The sequence below is a fragment of the Tasmannia lanceolata genome, unplaced genomic scaffold, assembly GCF_043159265.1.
Source record: "Tasmannia lanceolata isolate RefF3 unplaced genomic scaffold, GAP_Taslan_0.1 ptg000018l, whole genome shotgun sequence".
In the NCBI taxonomy this organism is placed as follows: Eukaryota; Viridiplantae; Streptophyta; class Magnoliopsida; order Canellales; family Winteraceae; genus Tasmannia; species Tasmannia lanceolata.
Window position 1 is genome coordinate 5,577,041 of NW_027518695.1, and position 26,344 is coordinate 5,603,384.

The following is a 26,344-nucleotide window of genomic DNA, read 5'->3' on the forward strand; positions in this document are numbered from 1 at the left end:
CAAACCGTCGGATTAATGTATTTGATCACGTACACGAGGCACATAGGGCCTACTAAGTCCGTTAGCAGGGTGCCTAATATCCCCTACCTTCTTAGTTTTTAGCATGAGAAATGCATACAAGAAAATATTTATGCTCCTTCCTAAAAGTAGAGGTGTAAACGGATCGAATTCGAAGCAGATATAACTATATCCGAATTCGATTACTGTATACACTATCCGAATTCGGATTCGAATTCGACAGATATTTAATATCTGTCACCGAATTCGATTCCTGCGGAAATTGTTCGAATTCGGATATTATCCGCATCTGTTTATCTGGTACTTTTCTCCAACCAGACCTTAGATCCAAAACCCTTTTCTTCTTTATGGCCCAAACCTTAGATCCCCTCAACCCTTTTTGCAACCCAAATACAAGACCGAAATGAGAGAGAGAGAGAGAGAGAGAGAGAGAGAGAGAGAGAGAGAGAGAGATGAGTGTAGTGGCCAAAAATGGAGGAAATAAGGATGGACGGAGGTGTTCGCATTTGGTGGAGCTCATAGGAAATCGGGTTGGATATGACCGAAGAAGATGGATAAGAGTAAGATCTAGTTGTAATGGTGGTCTTATTCATTAAATTCATGGCTGTTATTTCATGCAAAAGTTAGCCTCCAATGGGCTTTCCGCGACATTGCCTAGCAAATCCCAACTTTTGTTAATATGTGTAGAGTGCCATTATTGATTCAGACGAGTGCAAATTTTATTTACATTATTTGTAGGTGGAGATGGGTGGTGTGGATGATGGTGGTGGTAGATGATGGTGGGTTTAGACGGGATGGAGGAAGTGGGGTGTGCCGTGTCGGAGTTCAAATCCTGTGACCGGAGAAGATGATCTTCTCCCTCTCTCTCGCCTCTGCCAAACCCTAATCCCCTTTTCTTTTGCGGCTTCTTCCTTTTCCAGATCGTGAATGAGCTTTATATTGAAGGAATGATATTGGCACAACCACATATTAATAGTTTCACTAACTATCTTGTCTTTTAGTAAAAAACTAATTCTTAAAAGTCCACTAAAGGGTAAAAAACAGTTGGGTTTTATGCAAATATCAAAAACATGGGAGTCATGCTTGATCTTAGCCATTGATCTTTTCTTTTGATGGCCTAGATTAATCCCCTCCCCTAGCAAATCTCTAGAATATAGCTAGGGAAAATATCTCCTCCCTTTAACAAACTTTGGATATTCTAAGAATATGCTCTAACAAATATCTCGGATTCAGATGTTAAATGGATCGGATATACCATTTACCAGATTCGCATCCGCTAAGAGTTGGATATCTCATAAACGAATTCGGAAAATAACTGCTTGAAACGCTTGAAACGGATTCGGATGCAGACGATAATCGAATTTTCGAATATCCATTTACACCCTTATCTAAAAGACACTATCAGTCCTTTTTTACCAACCGTTTACAAGATCAGATTTGTTGATACGAGCTGTAACAATAGGGCTGGCCAAATAACGTGAGAACACCTAGATCGGAAGATCCTAGACCCTTGAGTACTTGACCCATAAGCCTTTGATACCTCATTCAGGGTCCCAAGAAAATCTAAACCATTGATTTTTTGTTTGTAGTCCTCACTCTATTCTCCAACACCTGATGTCTTTTCCAAGATTGGACCAAGACCATTTGGATCACCTCATGATTCTGTACAAGATCAACGGTCTTAATCTCACATACATGCCTCCCTGTACAACCCAAAAAATTGTCTTCCGCAGATGATCAGGTAAACAATTTCCTGCAGAGTCGTTTTCTGTTAGCATTTTTCAAACCCTAATCATCCGGTCAATGAATGCAAGTCGAACGTTGATAGATGAGAGAGATAACAGTGATCATCTATTATGCCTGTACACACAATCTTCATCGTACACGTGGCCTCCCAAGGCTCCACGCTGACGTCATTACTCTTCCGATTTTAAAAATGGAGATAAATTGATTCGCCTCTCGTTTAACCAACGTACGCCACGTGGCAAATTACCTGGCAGCGAATCAGCGCATCTTCTCGCAATGGCTCTCCCTCAGCCAGTGGCCACCGCCTTCGCCCCTCCCGGATTTTTCTCTCACTCATCAACGGCTCTCTCAGCTTCCCATTTATCAATACCTAAAACCATATTCTCCTCTTATTCTCCTACTTTTAGAAAACCCCCCAAAAAAAAAGAGAGGCGCTTTTCTAGGGTTTTCTTCTTCCTTCTGCAGATCGTTTGGGGATTTGTTTCTAAATATGCCTATTGCATTCTCTGATCAGCGGTTCCTATTCAAATTCTCCTTATTTATTGGATCAATCGCTTCTCACCATGTGTAAGCTCCTTTTATTTTCTTTTGGTGTTGATTTTAGAGATTCACAATAGGGTTTTACGAGGTCTGATAAATAGTCAGGGTTCGGATTTTTTTTTTTTTGTACTTTTATTTATTGATTGATTTTTTGGGGCTTAGAGCGTTGTTGTTCGTTATTCAGTTGTATCCACAGTGATTTTAGCTTCGTTGAATAGACTTTTTGAAGAATATGAAGGTCTTCTCGAGTTCTGTTAATGTCGGGAAGAAAAGCTGCATTTTTAGGGCCTTTTCGAGAGGTTCAAGATGAAATTTTAATCGATTCAAGTCGAATTAGTAAATGTTGTTTGGATTTTGCTACACAGTCATCAATGTTAAGAAGCCTCATGTGTAATCGAGGGATTGAATGTTTAGAAACCTCACAGCCTCAAACTCCTTTAGATCAAAACCAGACTGTGAATATGGACTCTCCAATGGCCACCAATGGCGGGACTGATGAAACCCTAACCCCTCGTGTTAAGTTCCTCTGTAGTTTTGCAGGCAGCATTCTGCCCCGCCCTCAGGACGGGAAGCTCCGGTATGTTGGAGGTGATACGCGAATTGTGAGCTTGCCTCGTGATGTTAATTACGGGGAGCTTATGTCGAGGATGAGGGAGCTCTTCGAAGGGGCTTCGCTGTTGAAATACCAGCAGCCTGATGAGGATCTTGATGCCCTAGTGTCTGTTGTGAATGATGATGATGTGACGAATATGATGGAAGAGTATGATAAGTTGGGTTCTGGGGATGGGTTCACCAGGCTTAGGATTTTCCTATTCTCGAATTCTGATCAAGATGTGTCTCACTTTGATACAGATGAGAGGGAAACAGAGAGGAGGTATGTGGATGCATTGAACAGTCTCGGTGATTCGCCCGAATTCAGAAAACAACAATATGAAGTCCCACCACCACAGGGAGATAAAATTCATGTTTCTGAACAGTTCTTCAATCCCATTAGCCATGAGGTTGGTCAGCAAAACCAGCAAAATTGTGAGGTTTCGTTGTCACTTCCGCCTTACAATCTACGTCACCTCAGTATTCCTCATCAGTCGTTGGGACAGCCACAGCACCAGCAATTGAATGTTCAAAGATGCAATGAAATGGAAGCTCCCTGGAGTCCTGCATACTATTCACCTGTGCATCTCACTCCTCATGATCCACGGACTGTGCCCGAATTTCCATTGTCACCTTCGACTGGCCGGAATCGTATGCCTTTTGGGGATTTTCACGATAAGTGCTTGGAAAGGATGTCTGAAGAATACCGGAGGCAACCCGTGAATCACCAGCCGTCTTTTGTTGATAATGTGGTATGGCTACCTCCGGGAGCTATTAGCGGTGATAAGGCTGGGTTTCCAGGGAATTTGGCTCATTCTCATAATGTTTTTGAAGGAAACAGCATCTGTGAGCATTGCCGTATGGCTTTTCAGAGAAACCCAGTTATGCCAGAGGCCCGATATCCTGATTCTCGCTGGAGGCATGGACCACCTCATATGGATCAGTTAAGCTCGGGTAACGAATTCCCTCAATTCCCTAATCCTTGTGTCGAATTCTTCCCTGGTAGGGAGACTTACGTGTTGAATCCTGATATGAAATTAGATCATGGCATGTACTCAAAAGAGCAAAGTGAGCTCTATAATGAATCTCATAATCATGAAAGAGGGTGGGTTCTACATCACCAATCGAACCATAGGGCCGAGGAACCAAGAACACACGTGTCTGGAGCTGGACGAGTCAATGAGCACTACTTGGTAGATGGTAGTGGGATGAATTTTTCTTTGGTCCATGGTAATTGTTGTGATGGCCATACATTGTCTTACAACTGCATCAATCATGATGATCCTCGCTATGTTCGTGCTGGTACTGAACTAGGGAATGAAGGGTTTCACAATCAAACTGTGGGTGCTGGACCTCATATGCACGTACCAGCTCTTGAAGACTCTGGAATCTGTTATAAAAATCTTCCTTACGCTTATGGAATGGATAATGTTTACCAAGTACCTCATGGGTCCACATCACTGCATGCTTTACAGAGAAAGGCGCAGAATTCTTTGCGTGGAAGTCCATCGTATGAAGCATCAGGTTTACTTCCACAAGCCAATGGTACAGTTAATACGGGATTAATAAGGGTTACACAGGAAGGAAGTCCAAGGTTCGCTCATGTTGGAGTGGAAGATCAAAACCCTTGGGCTGGGCACTGTGTTGTTCCCTCACAAAAAACTTTTCGCTTTGATGGATCAGCTGTTTTAGAATGTTCCCACAGTCAGATGCCAAAACTGAATTTAAGCGTCCTTGATCAGGAGAATCAGAACTCTTTTGCTCCAGAATCTATTCAACGTCACCCTGAAATGTTACCCTGGGCCATTCCTGCAGAAGCTATGCCCCTGATATCTTCATTTTCAAATTTAATTGATGATAAGATGGTTGCTTCTACAGTTTCTGGTCTTAGTCCTACAAGTGAAGTCAATGCAGTGAAAAAATTGGTGGAGGAGAAAACTATACTTAGAGATAATTGTGAAGTAAAGCATGTAGAAATGGTGAAGGATCAAGATGTGCAAAATATTCTTTCCCCGGCGAAAGAAAGTGAAACACTTTTCTATTCAAACGGCGTACCACCTTGTGAAGATAGCGGTGACGCTACAGAGCTAGCTGGCACTGCTAATCATGGTGCGTGTGAAAATGGGGAACTGTCAGTCCAGGATTTGAGTTTCTTACCCGAGTTGATTGCTTCCGTAAAGAAAGCAGCGTTGGAAGGTGCCGAGGTGGTGAAAGCCAGAGTGCATGCAAATGTTGATGCTGATCTTTCACCCAATCCAGTCAAGAAAGAACCCTCCATGCATGAATTAGAATCTGTGGTGAGCACTGGGATATGTATTGCTCATCTTTATTTAATGGACACTCTGATCTCCTTTCCTTACCTCATTTTAGTAGTCACTTATTTGCTTTATTCCACAGCGCACTCATATGGAATTGGAGCCTGATTCTGAGAGTGACCAACCCACCATCTCGAAGATTGAGCAAACAATGGCTGAGACAGAAGCTTTGGCTAGAGGGTTACAGGTATTGTTGTTGTTCTTGTTATTCTTCTTCTTCTTCTTCTTCTTATTATTATTATTAGGTGATATTTTTTTGCCCCCCCCCCCCCCCCCTCCAAATAGGATTATGCGCCCCCCTTTAACGTGATTTGACGTCAAAAAGCGTTAAAGTCTGCACACAATTCACGTTAAAAGGGGGCGCATAATCCGCCGGGGGGGGGGGGGGGGTGAAAAAATCATCTCTCTATTATTATTATTATTATTATTATTATTGGTGTTGTTGTTGTTGTTATGCCCCATGTACCTCCATTAGGTTACTCTAATTGCTATCTTAACAGACAATAAAAAATGAGGATCTGGAAGAAATCAAAGAGCTGGGTTCTGGTACATATGGAGCTGTCTATCATGGAAAATGGAAGGGTTCTGATGTTGCAATAAAAAGAATAAAAGCCAGCTGCTTTTCTGGAAGGCCATCTGAAAGAGAACGTTTGGTAGTTTCCAAATCTCTCTCATTACTATTTAATTTTTTGAGTGGATTTGGTAGTTTCCAAATCTCTCCCATAACTAATTTCTATATCGAATACTGTTTGATTTAACTTCATATCTCCAGCCTCATGCTGCGGTGGCATGGAATGTGCTTTTCCATGGAAGACTTAGTGTATACTATATTTAGTTTTACTTTATATGGAAAGCAGGTTGCTTTGCAAATTTGATTTTATGTTCGTCTTTTGTTGGAACAATAGAATGAATCAAATGATTATGGAGACATATACAAAAGAATTAGAATTGTCTTCTTCGTAGTTTGTTTCCTTAATTCGCACCTCACATTGTAATTTCTATAATTTGTATGTTTTTCAAATTGGCATAGACATCATTCAGGAAACTGCAAGCTAATGTTTCTCTACAGTTCTTGTGATTGTCTTGATAAAACTAAGTCACTACAAGTTAGGCTTATGCCTATACTTTGGAGTGAAGTTACTGTCCCAAATTTCCAAATAGAGAGAGAGAGAGAGAGAGATACCTAAATATTCAACTATCAAAACTGATCAAAATCTGAAGCAAGAATTTCGTGTCTTCAAATAACATACATAGTCTCTTAGAACTGCCACAATTCTGCATAAAAAGATATTATAACCCCAAATCAAGTCTGAAATTGGAAATGAATTCTAGCCCTTGATCTTATCTTTACTCTAGTTAGCAAATATAACCAAACAGCTCATACTCATAGACTTTTTAGGTAATTTGTTTCGCATAAACAGTCCTAAACTTGTGATGCAGGACTTACCAGGAAACATAGCCAACCACGTTCTTCCCCCCCCTCCCCCCCCGCCAAAAAAAAAAGAAGAAGAAGAAAGGAATACAACAACGCAAAGAAAAATAACTAAAGACTTCCCGAAACCTACCCAATTGAATTTCATTTTTGTTTAAGAATTCACTTGGCCTTACTTGCAACAGGTGTGGCTTGGTTTATTGGATTTGGCCTTTGGAGTCTATTTGCATACTTCTGTTCTTGGATTGAACATGTGCAAATGTTGACCATGATGCATAACACGCAAAGGCATAATAACTCACATATACATAACAACATGATTGTCTATATATATATATATATATATATATATATATATATATATATAGAGAGAGAGAGAGAGAGAGAGAGAGAGAGAGAGAGAGAGAGAGAGAGAGAGAGAGAGAGAGAGTTCCTACTCCCCGGAGTAGATAACTTATCTACTCCGTGGGCTTAAAATACAATGGGGGCCACATTGTTTGGGTGATCCAATGCATTCATTTGATGGGCCCTCACATAGATAGGGTGTGCCCAAAAAACAGCTCCATAGGACCAAACCAACCCTTTCAATTTGTGAAGGCAGAAATGGACGGGTATAAACCTTCTGGGAGTAGGAACTCTTTGGGTCCCCACTGTATTTTTAAACAATGTGCCCCCCACTACACACACACACACAGAGGGAGAGAGAGAGAGGAAACAGTTCCTGCGCTCGAGTGCAGGAAACATGGGTGGGCCCACATTTTTTGGGTGATCCTATGCATTCATTTGAAAGGCCCCATCATGTATGGGGTGTGCACCAAAAATAGCTCCATTGGATCAACCCAACCCTTCCATTTGTGGGGTGAAAAAATGGGCAGATTTGTGGACAAACAGTATCTGTTCATTTTCTCACCCACAAATGGACACTTAAGATGATCCATTTCTCGTTTTTTTAGGTTTTTTACTCTAAATCTGCAGGAGAGAGAGAGAGAGAGAGAGAGAGAGAGAGAGAGAGAGAGTTGCGAATTAAATGGGAGGTTCCTAAAACGATAAGCGTAGAATCCTATATATATATATATATATATATATATATATATATATATATATATATATATATATATATATATGTGGGGGCGAGGTTTCTGAGGTATCGCTCAGTCTGAGCAACCCACTAAATACACCATCTCCCATGTTGTTGACTCATCCAACCCATTCATTCTATAGGACCTAACATAGATAGGGTGTCCCTAAGAAATCATCTCCATAGGATCATGGTAAGCGTTGATTTGTGGAGGTTTAAAATGGATGGCTAGAAAGTGGGCTTCTACAGATTGAATGGTTAGGATGATTGTATGGAGATTGTTTGTTAGGAACACCCTATCTATATGATGTTGTATGGAATGAATGGGTTGGATGAGTCAAACAACATGGGAGATGGTGTATTTAGTAGCTTGCTCAGAGTGAGCGATACCTCAGAAACCTTTTCCCTATATATATATATATATATATATATATATATATATATATATATATATATATATGGGAAAGGTGTGCGTACTCGGTCGAGTAGATAAGCTTATCTACTCGGTCGGGTTAAAAACAGTGGGGGCCCACATTTTTGGCGTGATCCAAACCATTCATTTGAAAGGCCCTTACCTAGATAGGGTGTCCACAAAAAATCAGCCCCATAGGATCATCCTAACCCATGCAACAGTGGAGGGGAAAATGGGGAAAAATGGACAAACACAGCTTGTCCACAAATCTGCCCATTTTTCCCTCCACTGTTGGATGGGTTAGGATGATCCTATGGGGCTGATTTTTTGTGGACACCCTATCTAGGTAAGGGCCTTTCAAATGAATGGTTTGGATCACCCCAAAAATGTGGGCCCCCACTGTTTTTAACCCGACCGAGTAGATAAGGTTATCTACTCGACCGACTACGCACACCTTTCCCTATATATATAGTCAGGGCTCTTATAATTAATATTTTCGGTGGCTTATATAAAATATTAGAACTTAGAAAGTAACCGAAAAAAAATCCTATCACCCAAATTTCCTCAAAGTTTCACGGCCCTTAATCACCACACTTTACTTCTTCTTTTTTTCATTTTTAGCATTTAATGCTTTTAATAAGAGAGTAGGAAGAGAGAGATGAGCCTTACACTTGTCATTTCAAAGAGAAGGTGATGAGGCTTACCCTTGTCATTTCAAAGAGAGATGACTGGTGACTGCCCATAGCATTTAATGCTCTTACACTTGAGAGAGAGAGAGAGAGATGAATGTACTCTTAATGCTCTTTCACCAACGGCTTTTCTTTTCCTTCTCCTTTTTAGAAGATGTACCAACATACATCTAGCCCTTTTTTATATAGTAAAATACGTGTACTTTTTTTTAATGGCAGTAAAATATGTGTAGTTTGAACTACATTTTCTAAAAAGGTACTCTCTTTTATCTTTTATCACTTAAATTTTTATATTTTTCTTTATTAAGTATTAGAAATAAGAGATTATAATAAATTACCAAAGTAGGAACGACATCGGTTCCTGGTCTAGCAATAGGATATAAGAGATTATAAATTTATGGAGCATTAATTATGAGAGCTCCAACTGTGTGTGTGTGCGTGTGCGTGCGCACACACTCCTATAGGGTACTAATATTGGCACTGCCATGTTTTGATAGTTGCAATAACTCAGTTTGTCTTTTACTATTTAACCAGCTGTCATAGGTTATCACAATTACCAAAAACACTGATATTTTATTTCCCGTGTTGCTCCAATAGATTGCAGATTTCTGGAAAGAGGCTTTGATATTGAGTTCCTTGCATCATCCCAATGTTGTTTCTTTCTACGGTATCGTTCGAGATGGTCCTGATGGGACTTTAGCAACTGTCACAGAGTTTATGGTAAATGGATCTTTGAAACAATTTCTACAGAAAAAGGACAGGTAATTATTTTATGAATCAAACAAGATATTTCTATGTGAGAAATTAGAGACCCTTTAAGGATTTTATTCTACATTGGAAGTGTCTATTGTGTGTTGCGGTATTATCATATTATGCATGCTATGATAATGCTAAATTCCTCTCTCTGCATTTCTTTTGAACAGAACAATTGATCGTCGTAAGAGACTCATTTTAGCTATGGATGCTGCATTTGGAATGGAGTATTTGCATGGGAAGAATATTGTTCATTTTGATCTGAAATGCGGGAATCTGCTAGTAAATATGAGAGATCCCCATCGACCTGTCTGCAAGGTATGCTGAAGTGGCGAAATTTAATTTTGCAAGGTTACAGTTTGCTGTTGGAACTTATTCACGGAATGAATCTAGTTGTCATTCCACACTATCATGTTCCTGTTTTTTCTTAAAATGGTATTTTTTTATAGGCAAAAGAATAATGTGGAGTTTCTTAAAATGGTATTGAGTGCATGGTTTTAACTTTTGGCGACTGAAATCTGAAATTTTCGGATTTCGGCCGAATTTGGTCATTTTGACCGAAATTGGCCAAAATGACCGAAATTAGAAAAAAAAATAATTTCGTTTCGGTAGGGACCGCAACCAAAATTTAAATCCTTGATTGAGTGTTATGACTTGTTAGACTTCCTCAAGTAGCTCTTGAAACTTCACATTCATATTCATCTGGAGTTTTTGCTATTTCATTTATTGGTTCAGAAATAGAAGTTCTGTACGCAAATAAAGCTTAACAATATTCTACTTAATTGTGATTTTTTTAGCAAAAATAAATAAAAATGAAAAGAGAGAGCTCAAAATTGTTTACTTGCTATCCTATGTTCATTGTTGATTGGTCAGCTTGTTCTGTTGATTTCATCTACTCGTTGGTCCACCATATCTTGTTGCCTGAAGCTTATTGTTATTTTGCTTATTGTTATTTCAGTAACTTTCTCATTCTTCTCATTACCCTATTTCAGATTGGTGATTTGGGCTTATCAAAGGTAAAGCAACACACCTTAGTATCAGGAGGTGTCCGTGGAACTTTGCTATGGATGGCACCTGAGCTTCTTAGTGGAAAGAGTAACATGGTAACAGAAAAAGTAAGACTGATTTCCTTGAATGGTGGTGATTTGATCTTATTTATGATCTGTCTCTTTCTGTCAAGTTCTCTTATTTAAAAATAAATAAAATTGAATGGCTCTGTCAAGATCTCTTGCTGTGGCTTATTTTATATGTTGCTACACTGGTTTCATTTTCTTGGTGCAGATCGATGTTTATTCATTTGGGATAGTCATGTGGGAACTGCTGACTGGAGAGGAGCCTTATACAGATATGCGTTGTGCTTCTATAATCGGTAGGCACCTTCTTGTTGAATATTTAGATTCACAAATTTTCTGTTGTTGCATAAAGAAATTGCTTTTGGACAGTGAACCATCTTTAGAACTTCCTTGTCATCTATCATCTGTGTATCCCTGGGCCGCTGTTCTTTTTTTTTTGAATGTTGTATAATTCATTAAATAAATGGGACCAAGATGGTCAAATACAAAATATCAAAAAGAAAACTGCGGATACAGATCCGACCAAATAAAATAAATCAGGAAGGGAGGAAATCATATTTTTCAGGAGCCTCCAGATGACCCCCCCTCCCCTCTCAAGCTAAACCGTCCTCTTTCACGTTTGCCGATCTTCTAACATGACGAAAACCAGTAGAAGATGAACCAACTACGTCCTGAATTTCCTCAAAATGCGGAGCAAAGCCCCAAGAGTAGTAGTCTTTAGAGCTACATAACCATCGAATAACATTACAAGAATCGCCCTCCACCACCACCTTGTTTAGGTCCACTCCCTCCAATAATTTAATACCATGGAACACTGCCCTTACCTCTGCCTCAGAAGAATCAACTACTCCCATAGGGCCGCATAAACCCATCGAATCAATCAAAAACTCCTTTAACTCACACAAGTTAATGAATCAATTATAGTCGTCCGAGTCTAATAGGTTTTACCTTTGCTGACCTCTCATTTAAGTCTGATTTGTTAAAATATGGTTATGATGTCTATGGCATACTTGATACTTGTTTGCAGAAAATGTATGTGCCAGGGATGAAATGATTTGGACATTGAAACAAACTTGACTTATCTAAGCAGATCATAATGATGATGAAATCCCACAAATGGAATCAGTTCTGATACATCTACATATATTCAGTACAAAATGAAGGACAAATCATGCGCATCTTTGTCAATATTTATTTTGAACAGCCAGTCAGCCATCTTAAATTTTATTGAATAAAAGTGTATACACTATACAAGGGCCTTTAGCAAGAATGTCATTCAAGTATTATTACTGTAAGAGAATCTGTTGATCTCTCTGCAACTACACAATACATTTAGTTTGCTGATATGGGATCATAGCTATCATATTTTTCTTTTCATGATTACGTTCCTGTAACCTGACTATATTCAGTGCCATATCTGGATAGTGGGTTTAGCCTTCAGATAATGTATCAACAGCTTTGTTTAAATGAGCACATTCAGTTTAACGTGATAAACCAAATTGAAAACACAGTTTGACAGTGTTAAGATGATACATTGGCCATCTCTAAATAAAAAAGCTTTCTCACAAAATAGCAATGATACTAGGTAAATCGTACTTTGGGGAGATCCTTTGAAGATTCATGTACTTGTTAGGATGGGAGTGATTGAATCATTGGAAGTGTACATATTTGCCGTGAAAAGTTTAATTGCATATTTCAAATGAAGAACCTGTTTTTTATTTATTGATGCCATACAAAAATGAGATTGGTAATTTAATATCAATAGGCTAATCTTCACTTAGGATCCTGAATCATGTGGTGCTTTTGTAGGGGGGATCGTGAATAATACATTACGTCCTCAAGTCCCAACATGGTGCGATCCTGAGTGGAAATTTTTGATGGAAAGTTGTTGGTCTTCCGATCCAGGCGAGAGGCCATCATTCTCGGAAATATCTCAAAAGCTGAGGAAAATGTCTGCAGCAATAAATGTGAAGTGATTGGTCGAGCAATGCCAATCCTGAAGTATTTAGTTTTTTCTTCTTCTCACTATATATATCTTCTTGATTGCGGAGAAAAATATAGGTTAGGCAGTATTAAGGTCGTATGTTTCAGAAACTATACAGCCCCCATGCAGGTATATATTCAAAAGACTATATAAACCAAAGCCCGGAGGCATGGATTGATTGATCAAAGTGTGTCTAGTGAGTTGATCCACTCTTTCTTGTATTCATTCACATTCTGTTTGTTATTTTGCATCCTTTCTAGGGAATTACCTCTTATATTTTTTAACTGGTTTAAATTTATTTTGCAGGATGAATTTACTTTGGATGTGCATATTTTGCCATTTCTTGATTACAGAGGATACTGTGGTTTTTATGCGCCAGGTGAGACGGGCATGCATAGCTGTAAATTAAATTTATGGTATGGAAAGAGATGAGTGACATTATGGTAGGTTTAGTATCAAGCATTGCTTCTAAAGTGTATTCCTTGGACTCAGAACTCAATATTTTATACTCGGCGGATGTATATTATTATAGACGAAACAAAAACTAATATTCTGTAAGTAAAACCCCCATTGTCCTGTCTACATGGTGGATGAAATATTTATGGTAATCTCTTTTGATCCCTTAATATTGCTTTTAGACTTTCAGACGATGCGAAGTGGATTGCGGAGGATTTCCCAGAGATTGCCTACCAACTCCCTTATTTATGACCAGAGTCTCTCGGCAATTTGGCAAAAGCAATTTTGCAGCCTTTCTTTTTCAATAGAGAATTACTGCATTAAGAATTAATTAGTCATAGGCCGCATGGTTTTAAATTTCGACCGAAATCTGAAATTTCGGATTTCAGTCAGCCCTCGAAACCCAAGTTACGTTTTTCAGTCAAAATTTTGTTTTTCCAAAGGAAATTCAACCAAAAAATCTTGATTTTTTTAAATTAATTAATATTTTCCTGAAATTTCAGTAATTTCAACCGAAATTTTGTATTGTATTAAATAAAATAGTACTTTTCTTCGCTGCATTTTGGCCGCAATTTCTGTTTCGGTGAGGGCCGAAACTGAAATTTAAAACCATGGTCACTTGTCTCGCAGGAAAATAGGGGCTGCAAAATTGCATACTCATTGACAAGGATAAATTTAATGATAACAAACCCACTATTTAGGCCCCATTTGTTTCTAATAAGTGATTGCGAGTCCAAATCTGATTATTGAACTCAAATTTAGGCATAATTTCAGTCCAGTAACCACTTTTGAACTCACAATCGGTTCTCAGAATCCAAAACATACATGGCCTTACTAGATGAGGAGTGCTAAAGTGAAGGTCCCCACTTTCAAAAAGTGAAGCTCTCTGCACTGTTAATGATTCTCAGTGCTATCATAACTGCACTTTGACGGTGTGAATCCCATTAGACACCCTTCCCTCTAGGTTTCTGCAAGATATAAAAGATCCCCTATGCTATATTTTGCAACCCCTCTCTTTTAAGGGCAAAAATCAACGAAAAACTTTTCCAGTGCTAAGCGGGGATGTTTAGATCCAGGGAAAAAAATTAATGACAGAATAAATTTTCTACTGAAAAGAAATTCCAGAGTCCAATAAAGTCTACAATTTTCCTTAAAAAAACACGGGAAATTAAATTTCGGGTCTTTGAAAACAAAGGGCAATGATAAATTCGCACCCCCTGTAGAATAATTCGCACCACTCTAGCGTGATGTTTAAAAGCGTTAAGGTCTTCTACATATGACATACCCTCCTTTCAAGCGGCGCGAATTATCCTACTGGGGGTGCGAATATATCATGGCCCCCAAAAAACTCCCTTCCTTCTGTACTAATAGTCCACAGATTTACAGCTCTCTCTATCTCTAATAATCTACAGATTTACAGCTCTCTCTCTCTCTCTCTCTCTCTCAATGGGTCAGGGTTCCTCCGGTCTGAACAAACAAGGCCACCCAGGCGACCGCAAACAAGACGGCGACAAAAAGGACAAAAAGTTCGAGCCAGCGGCTCCACCCACCCGCGTAGGCCGCAAACAGCGCAAGCAAAAAGGCCCCGAAGCCGCGGCTCGCCTTCCAGTCGTAACCCCTCTCACTAAATGCAAGCTCCGACTCCTCAAGCTCGAGCGAATCAAAGATTATCTCCTCATGGAGGAGGAATTCGTGAGCAATCAAGAGAGATTAAAACCCCAAGAAGACAAGAACGAGGAAGATCGATCCAAAGTAGATGATCTACGTGGCTCACCTATGAGCGTTGGAAATTTAGAAGAGCTTATTGATGAGAATCATGCTATTGTTTCTTCGTCTGTGGGACCCGAATATTATGTTGGGATTTTGTCTTTTGTTGATAAGGATCAGCTTGAGCCTGGATGTGCTATTCTTATGCATAATAAGGTAGATTCGTCTTGTTTTAAATTTTGGTTTTTTTTTTTTTTTTTTTTTTGGGTACTGCTGTTTGGGAATTTAGGGTTTTGTATTTTGAATTGTGGGAATTGATGGATTCTTATGGGGATCGGGGTTGATTTTGATTTTTGAGAAATTCTCCTGTTTATGTTTATGGTATAGGGTTTTTTTTTTCTTTTTTTAGTTGGGTTTTTTAGGTGGTTAGGGTAAAATGGGGGCTTTGGGAATTAAGGTTTGGTTTTTTTGTCATGTTTTCGTGTTGTTGGTGTATGGGCGTCTTTTGAGAAATTATAGATGCTTGAAACGCAGGGGATGCTGATTCTTATCTGCGATTTGGTTAGATAGATGTCATTTTAGGGTTTTTTTTTTGGTTTTTATTTTTATTTTTATGGTGTGGGTTGGAGAATGTAGGATTTGGTCTTTTTATGTTTTGTGATTTGTGATTTTTTGTGTTAATGTAATGTGCTTGGATTTCAGAAAGTATATGATGAAATCTCAACAATCCAATTATGTGTTCGCGACTACTCGAATGAATTGAATGATTATAATCTTCGACAAATCTGAATATGTATTCTCAAGTATTTGAATGAACTGCTTTTAAGAAAGTAATCAAACTAATCAGAATGCCATTGTATAAGAATTTGATGATAGCACAATTAAAACGATAACTATAGTTATCCAACACAGAATGTATCATATGTATCCTGATTATGATGCACACAGCACAAGTAACCAAATATTATGGAAGAAACAAGAAATTTAGATTCAATCAATCAGGAAGAAAAATCCACATCTTTCCTTCTTCTTTTTTGCGGGGGTATATGTCCGGAATGACAGACCATAGTTAAAAGCCATCGCAAGAAGCAAAATTCAATCCAATGAATCAGGAATCCAATCAATCCAATGAATTAGGAATCCTCCTGCTGATTCTAGAATTGTACATTGCAGTGGGGATTAAATTCCGTCATGATGGAAATTCATGGTAAATGGAACTGCAAGCATGAATATTAACCCAAATTCTTAATCAGCTGCTTGCTTCTCAAAAAATATTATGAAAGCTTTTTGTTCCACTTCTTCGACATGTACTTCTAGACTTCCGAAAGTTTCATATCTTGCCCCCATTAACATAATTATTCTTCATTGATTATGTAGTTTTTCATTCCGTCATTGTTACTATATACATATATATATATATATATATATATATATATATATATATAACTTTAGGGCTAGTTAGAAATTGATACCATGGTATTTCATAGATGAATATTTACCTCTCTGAATAATTTTAATTCTTTATCTCCAGGTTCTTTCTGTTGTTGGGCTTCTTCAAGATGAAGTGGATCCTATGGTATCAGTGATGAAGGTTGAGAAGGCTCCATTGGAATCATACGCCGACATAGGTGGGTTGGATGCTCAAATCCAAGAAATCAAAGAAGCTGTGGAACTTCCACTGACACACCCTGAGCTTTATGAAGACATTGGCATTAAGCCTCCCAAGGGAGTCATACTCTATGGGGAGCCTGGGACTGGCAAAACCCTACTTGCCAAGGTCAGTGCTTGTTTGCATATCTATTTGGTTGGTTATAGGCTGTGTGTATTTGTTCATGGTTCTTCCGCCGTTGATCATTGAATTCGGCTTGCATTGTTACATCTATTACTCGTGGATCTCCTATGTTAATATCTAATTTGAGTTAATTTGTGGGCGTTATTTTTTGTTGATTGTACTGTTGTCAACACATTATATGTTTAAAGTTTTCCTCGTTTTCCTAAGATAGCATGCTTACTGTTGTTGAGTAAGGAAACAATATAAATTTAATGTTCACTGTCCAGTGAGTTAAGCAGAACATTTGCTTTCCACACGTTGTACTGGTGGAAACTGTTTTGATGCTATGCTTGGAACACTAATATTATTATTTGAAACCTAATTATATAATTGGTTGTACTGGTACTTTTGGGGATCATTTATGATGCTTACACAACTGGGAATTGAATTTTGTACCCCCAAATCACTCGCTGCATTTAAGTCAGAAGAATTGAGTCTATGGTACTTCACTATGAACTTAAATTTTCACAAGTTAACATTATGTGCCATTTCACTTGGTGGTGTAAATGAAACTGCAGTTTGAGTCACTTGGCATGGTGCACAAGGTCTCTAACTCTTTATTGACTGAAGTTTAGACAAGACATGAGGTTTTACTTAAGGTTCTGTTTCTTTCGACGTAAAATGGGTTTAAAAACAAATTTCACGCCCATCTTAAGTGGAAAAATGAGATTTAAATTTGTTTTACTACCATTTTATGTAAAAGAAATGGCGCTAGATGAAGCTCTTCCATAATAGAAAAATTGCATTTGTAAGGCACCGGAGTAGACTATTTATTGGAGTTTCATTTCGTTGCACGTTCTACATACTTCTCTTTTCATTTGGTGTCATATTTTAAAAATCTTAATTTACTCGAATGAAACGTACTATATTACATAGTTACATGTTTGGCAGAAGCAAGTTCTTTTTTGCTGCAAATGTGGACTATTGTGGAAGGCGTAACAATACTATACTTAGTTTGTTACGTTTTACCCAATCTTTTTCTTGTTCAAGGTTTGTTGTAATCATGTTTTAACTAGTTACAGGTTGGAATAGTGTAAAACATTGCATGACTTTTGGGCATCTTTGGCATGCTTCTGTTTCGAATGGAGCAACGAGTCTGCTAGGCATGCTAAATGAAGGGTTGGTGTTAACCCTCCATGAAACTCGAGGATCTCAATCTTAAGACCTGATTTCCAACTCATAGAGTCATCCCCGCTATCCTCAACTCTCGCTGGTTGTCGCTGTGGATAACCATGTCGCTGGCTCATGGCGTCTACGATTCACTATCTCCCTCTATGGAAGAAGCACGAACCGATCTCAACTGTTCTGTGAGTTCCTCCACTTGCATCCTCAATGCTAGGATCTCTCCTTGGGGTTCTTCCAACACCTCTTGAACTGCTGCTTGGGCCATCTGCCTCGTCCTTGGTGCCATCGACGAACGTCTCGATTGCAGGACTCTGGCTCTCTGATACTAGATGATGCAGTCATGTACGACAGAAGCGTGAAGAATGATCACAAAGGGGAAACTTTTGTGAAAAATGATCCCAAAATTGAGGAAAAGAGGAAAACTCCGAGTGTTGGATGATTTCTTCTTTATTTTATTATTATTCTTTTCTCCAAAAGTCAAAACTCCCATCACAGTAAATGACAATCAAAATAAAAAGTAAAGTCAACATCAAAGGCTATAATTAGCCATGCATGGAAAGGACATGTGCCTTATTTGGCCATATATGAGAACAGAAATGAGTGCTTTAATTGGAATGTGCTTTATTTGCCCATGCTTGGGAATGGAAAACGATCCAACGGATGGCACACGTTCTAGGCACAAGCATGGTCTACGGCTATCATGAATTGGCAATGGACATGCAATCTATGGCCATCATATCATGCATTCGAGATGGAAAGCAATATATGGCTATGTAGATGGGAGTAACGACTATGCATGTGGACCCGCTTCATCTCGTAATCCAATGCTATAGATTGGGCCCCATCATGAGGCGGAGGTCCCTGATTTTTGCTGCTACACAGCTGATTTCCACGGGCCAGAAGCTTTATTAAAGGCCGAACCAGTCACATTTGAAGTTTCGCTCTCGACGATTAAAGAAGTACTCACTGGTTGTGCTGTCCATCTCCTCAATCCCCTAAGACGTGCCATTAGCTTCAGCCTCATTAGCATTACAAATCCCGATAATACCTGAAAATGAGAGAAGGGTTTGGCCCTCTAAATCTCAGAAAATTCTGCCAATTCGTTGTTTTTTTTTTTTTTTGAATGGTAGCAAATTTCATTAAAAGAGATGACCAAGAAAGTCAGCCCCAAAGATACAAGCGAACAAGAATATACAAGCCAATAAAAAAAAAAGAATATGCAAAGTAGGACAGAACATACAAAGAAGGAAAGACATCATGCGTGCCCCATAGGACAGAAAATTCTACCAATTCTTACGTGCCCCATATTACCATTCAAACTTCCATCACCGTTGAGTTTGAGCAACCCATCCGGTGGAGGCCACCACCTCGTCTTAGCTTTCCTCTCCGTTCCTTTCTCTTTGATAATGGAATAGGTAGTCTTCATGTTGGCATTCGGGCCCCATAGGATTTGATCCATTTTGATCCTTACCAATATTCTTCCGATCTCTCTTTGTTTCCTCAAATGCACTGTTATTCCTCTCTTTCCATACATGCCAAATCAACGCAAAAGGATCCAATCTCCAAAGAGTTTGACCTCTCTTACCAAATGGTCCTCTGCTCCAATTAAGAAGAATACTTTTAATGTATCTTTGGAACGTCCAATAAATTCCAAAACTCTTAATAATGGACCTCCATAACTGTAAGGCGAAAGAGCAATGAATCATTAGATGATCCGAAGATTCTTCTTTCTTTTTGCCTAGGATACACTATTGGCTAAATGAAACTTCCTCCTTTTGAGCTTGTGTTACGGTCTTGAGTGGGGGCCAACCTAGGTATGGGACCTGGTGGGACCCAGCCTGGTATGGGGCAAGTTTAAAGGGGCTTGCCTAACACGTTCCATCAGCTCTGGAGCTTTTGGCGTATTGGTAAGGTACCTAACATTTGGTATCAGAGCAGCTACGACGTCTCGTGTTCAAGCCACGGAAGGGGCGACCTGTGGAAAGGGCTACCTGGAAAAAAGGCCACAGTGAAGTCGTCACAATTGGGCCGCCGAGGATGGCGGATGCGTGGTGGAATGTTACGGTCCTGACTGGGGGCCCACCTAGGTATGGGACTAGGTGGGACCCAGCCTGGTATGGGACAGGTTTAAAGGGTCTTGCCTAACGCATTCCATCAGCTCTGGAGCTTTCGGTGTATTGATAAGTGATGCAGATTGTAGGCCCAATAAGAGGCATATTTGCCCAATAGGACTTTTAGATATTTATTTCCATGTTTTAGTTTTATGCTCCGTTTGTTGCTGGTTTTTTTTTCCTAGGATTTATGTGGGAGAATATTTAGGGGTCATATCAGCTTTTTCTTGGTGACATCAGCAAAATCTTGTCTTGAGAATGGTGGTCTCTCTTTCTCTCTCTACCCTCTCTCTCCACTCATCATAATATCTTTCTCTAATTAATGCTTGTCCCCTCCTTTGTCTCCTACCTTTACCCACATAAATCCCAGGAAAAGAAAAAAACCCGGCAACCAAACGGAGCATTAGGGATTTTACTTTCCATGGAATTTTATTTCTGTTGCCTATAAATAGGCCTCTTGTATTAGGGATTTTTATCTTTGATGATTATTGAATAAAGATTGATTGGCTTCTCCTCTCTACATGTTTCTTCTCCTCTCTTCTCCTGTTCTTCTCTTCTTCTCCCTAAAATTCCTCTATTCTTCCCTTCTCCCCTAATTTCTATTTTCTTCTTCCCTTAATTCTTCTTCTCCTCTTTCTTCTATTTCTCTTCCCTTTCTTCTATTTCTCTTTCCGGTCCTACATCAGTAAGTTACCTAACAGCTTGTCACAAGTTTTAATCTTTCATGCCACTACTGGAGCTTTTGGTGTAGTCGTAAGGTACCTAACAACTTGTCTCAAGTTTTAATCTTTCATGCCACTTCCATCCAAGCAAAGGCCGACCCACAATGTACCTAAAAGTTCCTAATCTTTGCATAGCGGGATACCGATTGATTCTGTCCGATCAACCATTAGAAGAAAGAACGAACAAATTACATCGTTGTATTAACACTTGCGACAGATTACAGGCAAAGAATGTCCATCTTGCCAGCTGGTGCATCTTGTGTCAAAAGAATGTGGAGACCCTGGACCATGTGCTATTATTATGCCCATTCTCTTCATCTGTGTGGATGGATATAATGAGATTCTGTGGAATGTCTTGGGCAACATTGAATAGCATATCAGAAACTTTGAAGAGTTGGGGAGACGCATTCAAGGGATGTATAGGAGAATCGTTATGGTATTCTATACCCTACGCCATGATTTGGTTCATCTGGTTGGAACGGAACAATAGAATCTTTAATGGTAAATCTAGGGCAGCGCCTCATATCTCCCTCACCATTAAGATTGCCATTATTCAGTGGGCGAAATGCAAAGGGGTTCTCCCTTATTCGGTTGATCAGACCTTACGGAAGCCTCAAATTGTTTTCCGTGAAAGAAAAGTGTCAAAAACTATTGGCCCACGGTGAATTGCACCTCCTGACGGATTTTATAAGTTAAATTTTGATGGAAACTCATTGGGAAATCCAGGCTTGGGTGGAATCGGGGGCGCGCTACGTGACGCAAATGGGGTAGTCATTATGACTTACTCAGGGCCGGTTGGGTTGTGTGATGCAAATGAGGCTGAGGCAAAATCGTTACTCTTCGGGCTGAGATGGTATAAGTCTCACTATATGGGTCCTCTGATGGTAGAAGGGGACTCCACAAATGTTATTGCGTGGGCTGGGGGCAGACATGCTGGGCCATGGAGACTAGCAAGCACTGTGGAAGAGATTAGAGACCTTGTTCGAGATATCCGCCCATCATTAACGCATAGGAGACGAACAACAAATTCAATGGCGGACGTCTTAGCAAAGGCGGGTGCAATCCGATCATACACGGAAATATCTTTTAACGATATCACGGGGATTACATAAGATTATAGTCTTACTTTTTTTGTACAGTCACATGGACAGCTTGTCCCGTGTGTCAATTTGTAAATTTTTACAGATGAAATGAAATAGTTACCTTCTCAAAAAAAAAAAAGAACGAACGAACAAAAAAAGATCCTCGAGGATCTGAAGTCCAGTCCCTGTAATCTGGACAAGAGGGGGAACAATACAGAGTGTTAAGAATACCAAGGAGGGATAGAAGGCTATCCATTTCAGTATCTTTCAGGTTACGCTTAAGCCTAATCACCCAATCCACAGTCCATCCTCTCTCCTATAAATATAGTCACACTATCTCATCTATCGGTCGCTAACAAAAATAGGTTTGGAAATGCATGGCACAAAAAGGACTTGACTATCCATAGATCTACTCAAAACCTTGTTCCCTCTTCTCCCGACTCTAAATCTAACTAAGAACTCGTATATGGGTTTAGTGCCTCAGACTTCCCTGCACCCAAACCTTTACGTAGAGAAGGGTTCCTACTCCCCCAATCCCCCCTTCCCAGCCTATATTTATCTCCAATAATTTTGCGCCATAATGCTTCTTTCTCCCCAACATCTCCACAACCACTTGCCTAGCAATGCCTTCTTCCTTAATTTAAAATGTATGCCTCCCCCTTTCTTTGACCAACTTACCTTCTTCGAATTCATGGGATGCTTAAGCCTCCTGTTGGACTCCCCTCCTTCACACAAGAAGTCTCTCTGCAATTTCTCCGTCTGCTTGGCCACCTTGGCTGGGATTTTATAATGATATACAGTACACTGGAAGATTCACTAATGCCACCTTGTCTGGTCCATTTTGTTACTTTTTATTTGATTCACATATGGCAGCTTAATATGGTTGTATTCATCGCGATCCTATGTCTTAACTCTTAACATTCGGTTGTTTGGGGAGGAATGAGGAATTTAGATTCAGTGATTCCATTTTAGGGAACTTTGTCAGTTTGACACTACTTTGAAGTTTGAAGGAATTTATAAGATGCATATATATTACATTTTATCCCCAATTAGTTTGGGACAAAGGCTTAGTTGAGTTGAGTATATATATTACGTTTTAAGTACCATTAAAAAAAAAAAGTTTCATGTGCATTCAGGAGCATTTTGGACCATTTAGTCATTTCCATTGCATTAGGTATCATCAGTTTCCATCTCATGTTGTTTGTTATCTGAGTGGGATTGCATATTTTGAGCTTGTATGATAATTTGTCTCTTTACAGGCAGTGGCGAACTCAACATCAGCAACTTTCTTGCGAGTTGTTGGAAGTGAGTTGATTCAGAAATACTTAGGTGATGGTCCGAAGTTAGTGAGGGAGCTCTTCAGAGTTGCAGATGATCTTTCTCCATCTATTGTATTTATTGATGAAATAGATGCAATTGGCACAAAGAGGTATTTGGATGAGTACTGCTAACTTTACCCTTCTCTTCTTGCCTATTTGCGATCAATTAACTAAGTATTTTCCAGGTATGATGCCCATTCTGGAGGTGAGCGTGAGATCCAGAGAACCATGTTAGAATTACTGAACCAGTTGGATGGTTTTGATTCTAGAGGAGATGTTAAAGTGATTCTTGCGACAAACAGAATCGAGACCCTCGATCCTGCCTTGCTACGGCCCGGCAGAATAGATAGAAAAATTGAATTCCCTCTTCCAGACATAAAAACAAGGAGGCGTATTTTCCAGGTGCTTATGTATAATTACTTTGAAAAGATTTTTGGTTTTGCTGTGTCTTGGTCTAGTGAAAGCCCATTCTATCAATGTGGATAAGTTAGTTTTACTATTGTCCAAAGCTCCAAACCCAAGAATAGGAGGTGGTTTGCACCATTGTTCACAACTTTATGCCTATTATTTCTGTTACTAAATTTATACTTGCATTTGGGGAATGCAGATACACACATCAAGGATGACTCTGGCAGATGATGTTAACTTTGAAGAATTTGTGATGACTAAGGATGAGTTTTCTGGAGCTGATATCAAGGCAATATGTACCGAAGCTGGTTTGCTTGCTTTAAGAGAGCGTCGAATGAAGGTGAAGTTTCATATCCACATTCTGAGGTTATATTCTATAGGCATAGTAATTACTTGTCTGTTACTCCATTTGTCATACCGACATACATGAGAGGTGCTAGTTGATTTCTTGCATCTACCATATAAATGTATTGATCAATTATCAGTGGTTTCTTTTTTAGATTCTTTTTTACTGATTATTTGGCACTTAACATCGTTGAAACTTGGAGTATTTACTTCTTAAAGTGTGGTACTGTATTATTAATTTTGAGAATGTGTTTCACCAATAAAAAGGGCGGCCCAGTGCACGAGGCTCCCACCATTGCGGGGTCTGGGGAGGGTTAGATGTACGCAGCCTTACCCCTACTTTTCAGAGAGGCTGTTTCCGTCTAAGAAGCATTGGTACTCTCCGGAGGCCCACGCACCCGTGTCGGGTGCGGGTGCTCTTGGGTACTCTTTGGGTGCGTATCGAATACGCACCCAAACATAAAAAAAAACCAAAATCCAGTTGGGGGGTTTGGGTACGAATCGGGTGTGCTTGGGTTCGCACCCAGTTCGAATTAAATCCAAAATTACCGATTTAAAATAGAGGAGCTGTCCCAATTAACAAAAACGGGGGTGAATATATATATATATATATATATATATATATATATATATATATATATATATATATATATCCCTTAATTAAATACCTAACTCAAAAGTAATATTAGATTTTGGTGAAGTAATACTACATTTTGGTGATGTTATTGTTATTTGATTGTTCTCTAATTAAGTTGTTTGAATTCTTTAACAAAATATTTAATTTTTTAATTTTTATAAATATATAATAAAATCTAAAAATATAGTATATTCAACGTACCCCCAACATACCCGTATCCTATTTTTTTTAAAATCACGTATCCAGATACCAGTATCGTGTCGTACCCGCACCCCGTATCTGTGCTTCATTGGTTTCCGTTACTCGAACCTGTGACCACCAGCTCACAATGTGTTTCACCAATATAAATAAATATTATTTGGGATTTGCTAGGCAATTTGCGGAAAGCCGTTTCACGGCTGGCTTTTGTCACACGGACTCATTTTTTTTGCAGATTTGTCTTATTTGTTTAATTCATCTGAGGTGGTTCTCTCTCCTGCAGAAGTGAGCCCCCCCCCCCCCCAACGCACACACACAAAATCCACACCCACACACCAAGACTATAATATTTGTTTCTGGTTGTGAATTATAAAAATTGCTGGGGAGGTGTCAGGCCAATGTTGTAATAGAAAGTATTAATCTACGCTATAGACTTTGGGATTGATTAATGTTTGTCTTTTTTTTAGCTTTGTAATTTTTTTCATTTTCCCCTCTTGATCAAATACAGTAGCAGTAGCAAGTGGGGTAAGTTTAACGGCATGGTACATTATTGTAATCCTTGAAATGCTCCTCTGTCCAGGTAACTCATCCAGACTTCAAGAAGGCAAAAGAAAAGGTGATGTTCAAGAAGAAGGAAGGGGTGCCGGAAGGACTGTACATGTAAACCACACCTTTCATCACTTTGCTCTTATATTGCGTTTTGACACTATTATCTTCCTTTCCTCTGTAATCTACTTTTAACATTATTATCACTGTTGATATTCCATTATAGAGATGTGCCCATCTCGTTTCTCTTTTGGATTGCCAGAATCAAGGGTTGGAATCAGCATCCTATTCCCATTCTGACTGATTCTGGCATTTGGTTAAAAAAAAGAGCGGATTCAGGGGCAAAAATGACATCTGGGCGGAATTAAAGTGGGAAATGCTGCAGTCTGGTTCCCATCCCAATAGGTGGTATTCTGATTCTGCCCCAATTGGAATGAAATATTTATTAGAAGGGATTTGCGAGCGTCCATCGCAGAAGGCATTTTCTTGAATGGGCTGTTGCATGTGAGAGCAGCCACACAGGCTCACTTCTCAGTAGATTTTGTCTTCCAGCCACACAGGCTCACTTTTCAGCAGATTTTGTCTTCATTCATGAGGTGGCTGCTCTCACATGCAACAGTCCATCCGAGAAATGCCTTCTGTGATGGACGCTAGCAATTCCCTTGAATTAAACAATTTATTTTAATTTTGTCCATTCCGTTCCCATGGGAATTGGAATAGGATGCTGATTTGGATTCCTCATTCTGACAATCCAAATATTGCTTAAGGGCCCGTTTGGATACATCATATTTTGGATTTGGATTTGGATTTGGAATTGAGTTTTGAATACAAAATGAATAGATCCGCCAGCTCACGTTGAGGGAGACAGAGAGGGAAGGAGGTACTTACTATTGGAGGGGAGATGTTGAGGAGCAAAGAGGGTGAAGGAAATTGCCAAATCTATGAATTTCCAATTACTTATTTCCACTGCATATTTGGAAATCTGATTTTTTTCACTTCCAGTTGCTAATTTGGAAATCAAAAGATTTGATCCGGATCCAAAACAACACAAAAAGGGCTGCAAATGTGAGAAGTCCAAATCAAAATCTTCTTGACATCCAAACGGGCCCTAAATGATTTTTGCATTTCCACTTTCTTACTACAATGAGAAAAGGTTAAAAGGAAAGAGAGATTATATGGTGGCTGAAAAGTCATGTGAAGGTGGTACTTTACGCTTGATATATGAT

General features: G+C 39.2%; 2 protein-coding genes across 3 annotated transcripts; both read left to right on the forward strand.

The window, feature by feature from the left end:
- Positions 1-1,989: 1,989 nt before the first annotated feature.
- Positions 1,990-13,257, forward strand: LOC143849670 (RAF-like serine/threonine-protein kinase 24). Of its 2 annotated transcripts, XM_077358796.1 has the most exons (10): positions 1,990-2,331; positions 2,489-5,192; positions 5,293-5,397; positions 5,711-5,863; positions 9,419-9,582; positions 9,745-9,892; positions 10,567-10,689; positions 10,856-10,943; positions 12,457-12,827; positions 12,938-13,257. In XM_077358796.1, the coding sequence occupies exons 2-9, from the start codon at positions 2,562-2,564 to the stop codon at positions 12,621-12,623; spliced, it is 3,579 nt and encodes a 1,192-aa protein (XP_077214911.1). In that variant the 5' UTR covers positions 1,990-2,331; positions 2,489-2,561; the 3' UTR covers positions 12,624-12,827; positions 12,938-13,257. The 2 variants fall into 2 exon arrangements, with proteins under 2 accessions (XP_077214911.1, XP_077214910.1); XM_077358795.1 differs by having other exon boundaries at positions 1,990-5,192.
- A 1,182-nt stretch (positions 13,258-14,439) lies between these two features.
- Positions 14,440-25,341, forward strand: LOC143849997 (26S proteasome regulatory subunit 4 homolog A-like). Its single transcript, XM_077359332.1, has 6 exons — positions 14,440-15,010; positions 16,326-16,571; positions 22,925-23,094; positions 23,170-23,386; positions 23,592-23,732; positions 25,153-25,341. Exons 1-6 carry the CDS (start codon positions 14,534-14,536, stop codon positions 25,234-25,236), a joined length of 1,335 nt encoding a protein of 444 aa, XP_077215447.1. The 5' UTR covers positions 14,440-14,533; the 3' UTR covers positions 25,237-25,341.
- The last annotated feature ends 1,003 nt before the right edge of the window (positions 25,342-26,344 follow it).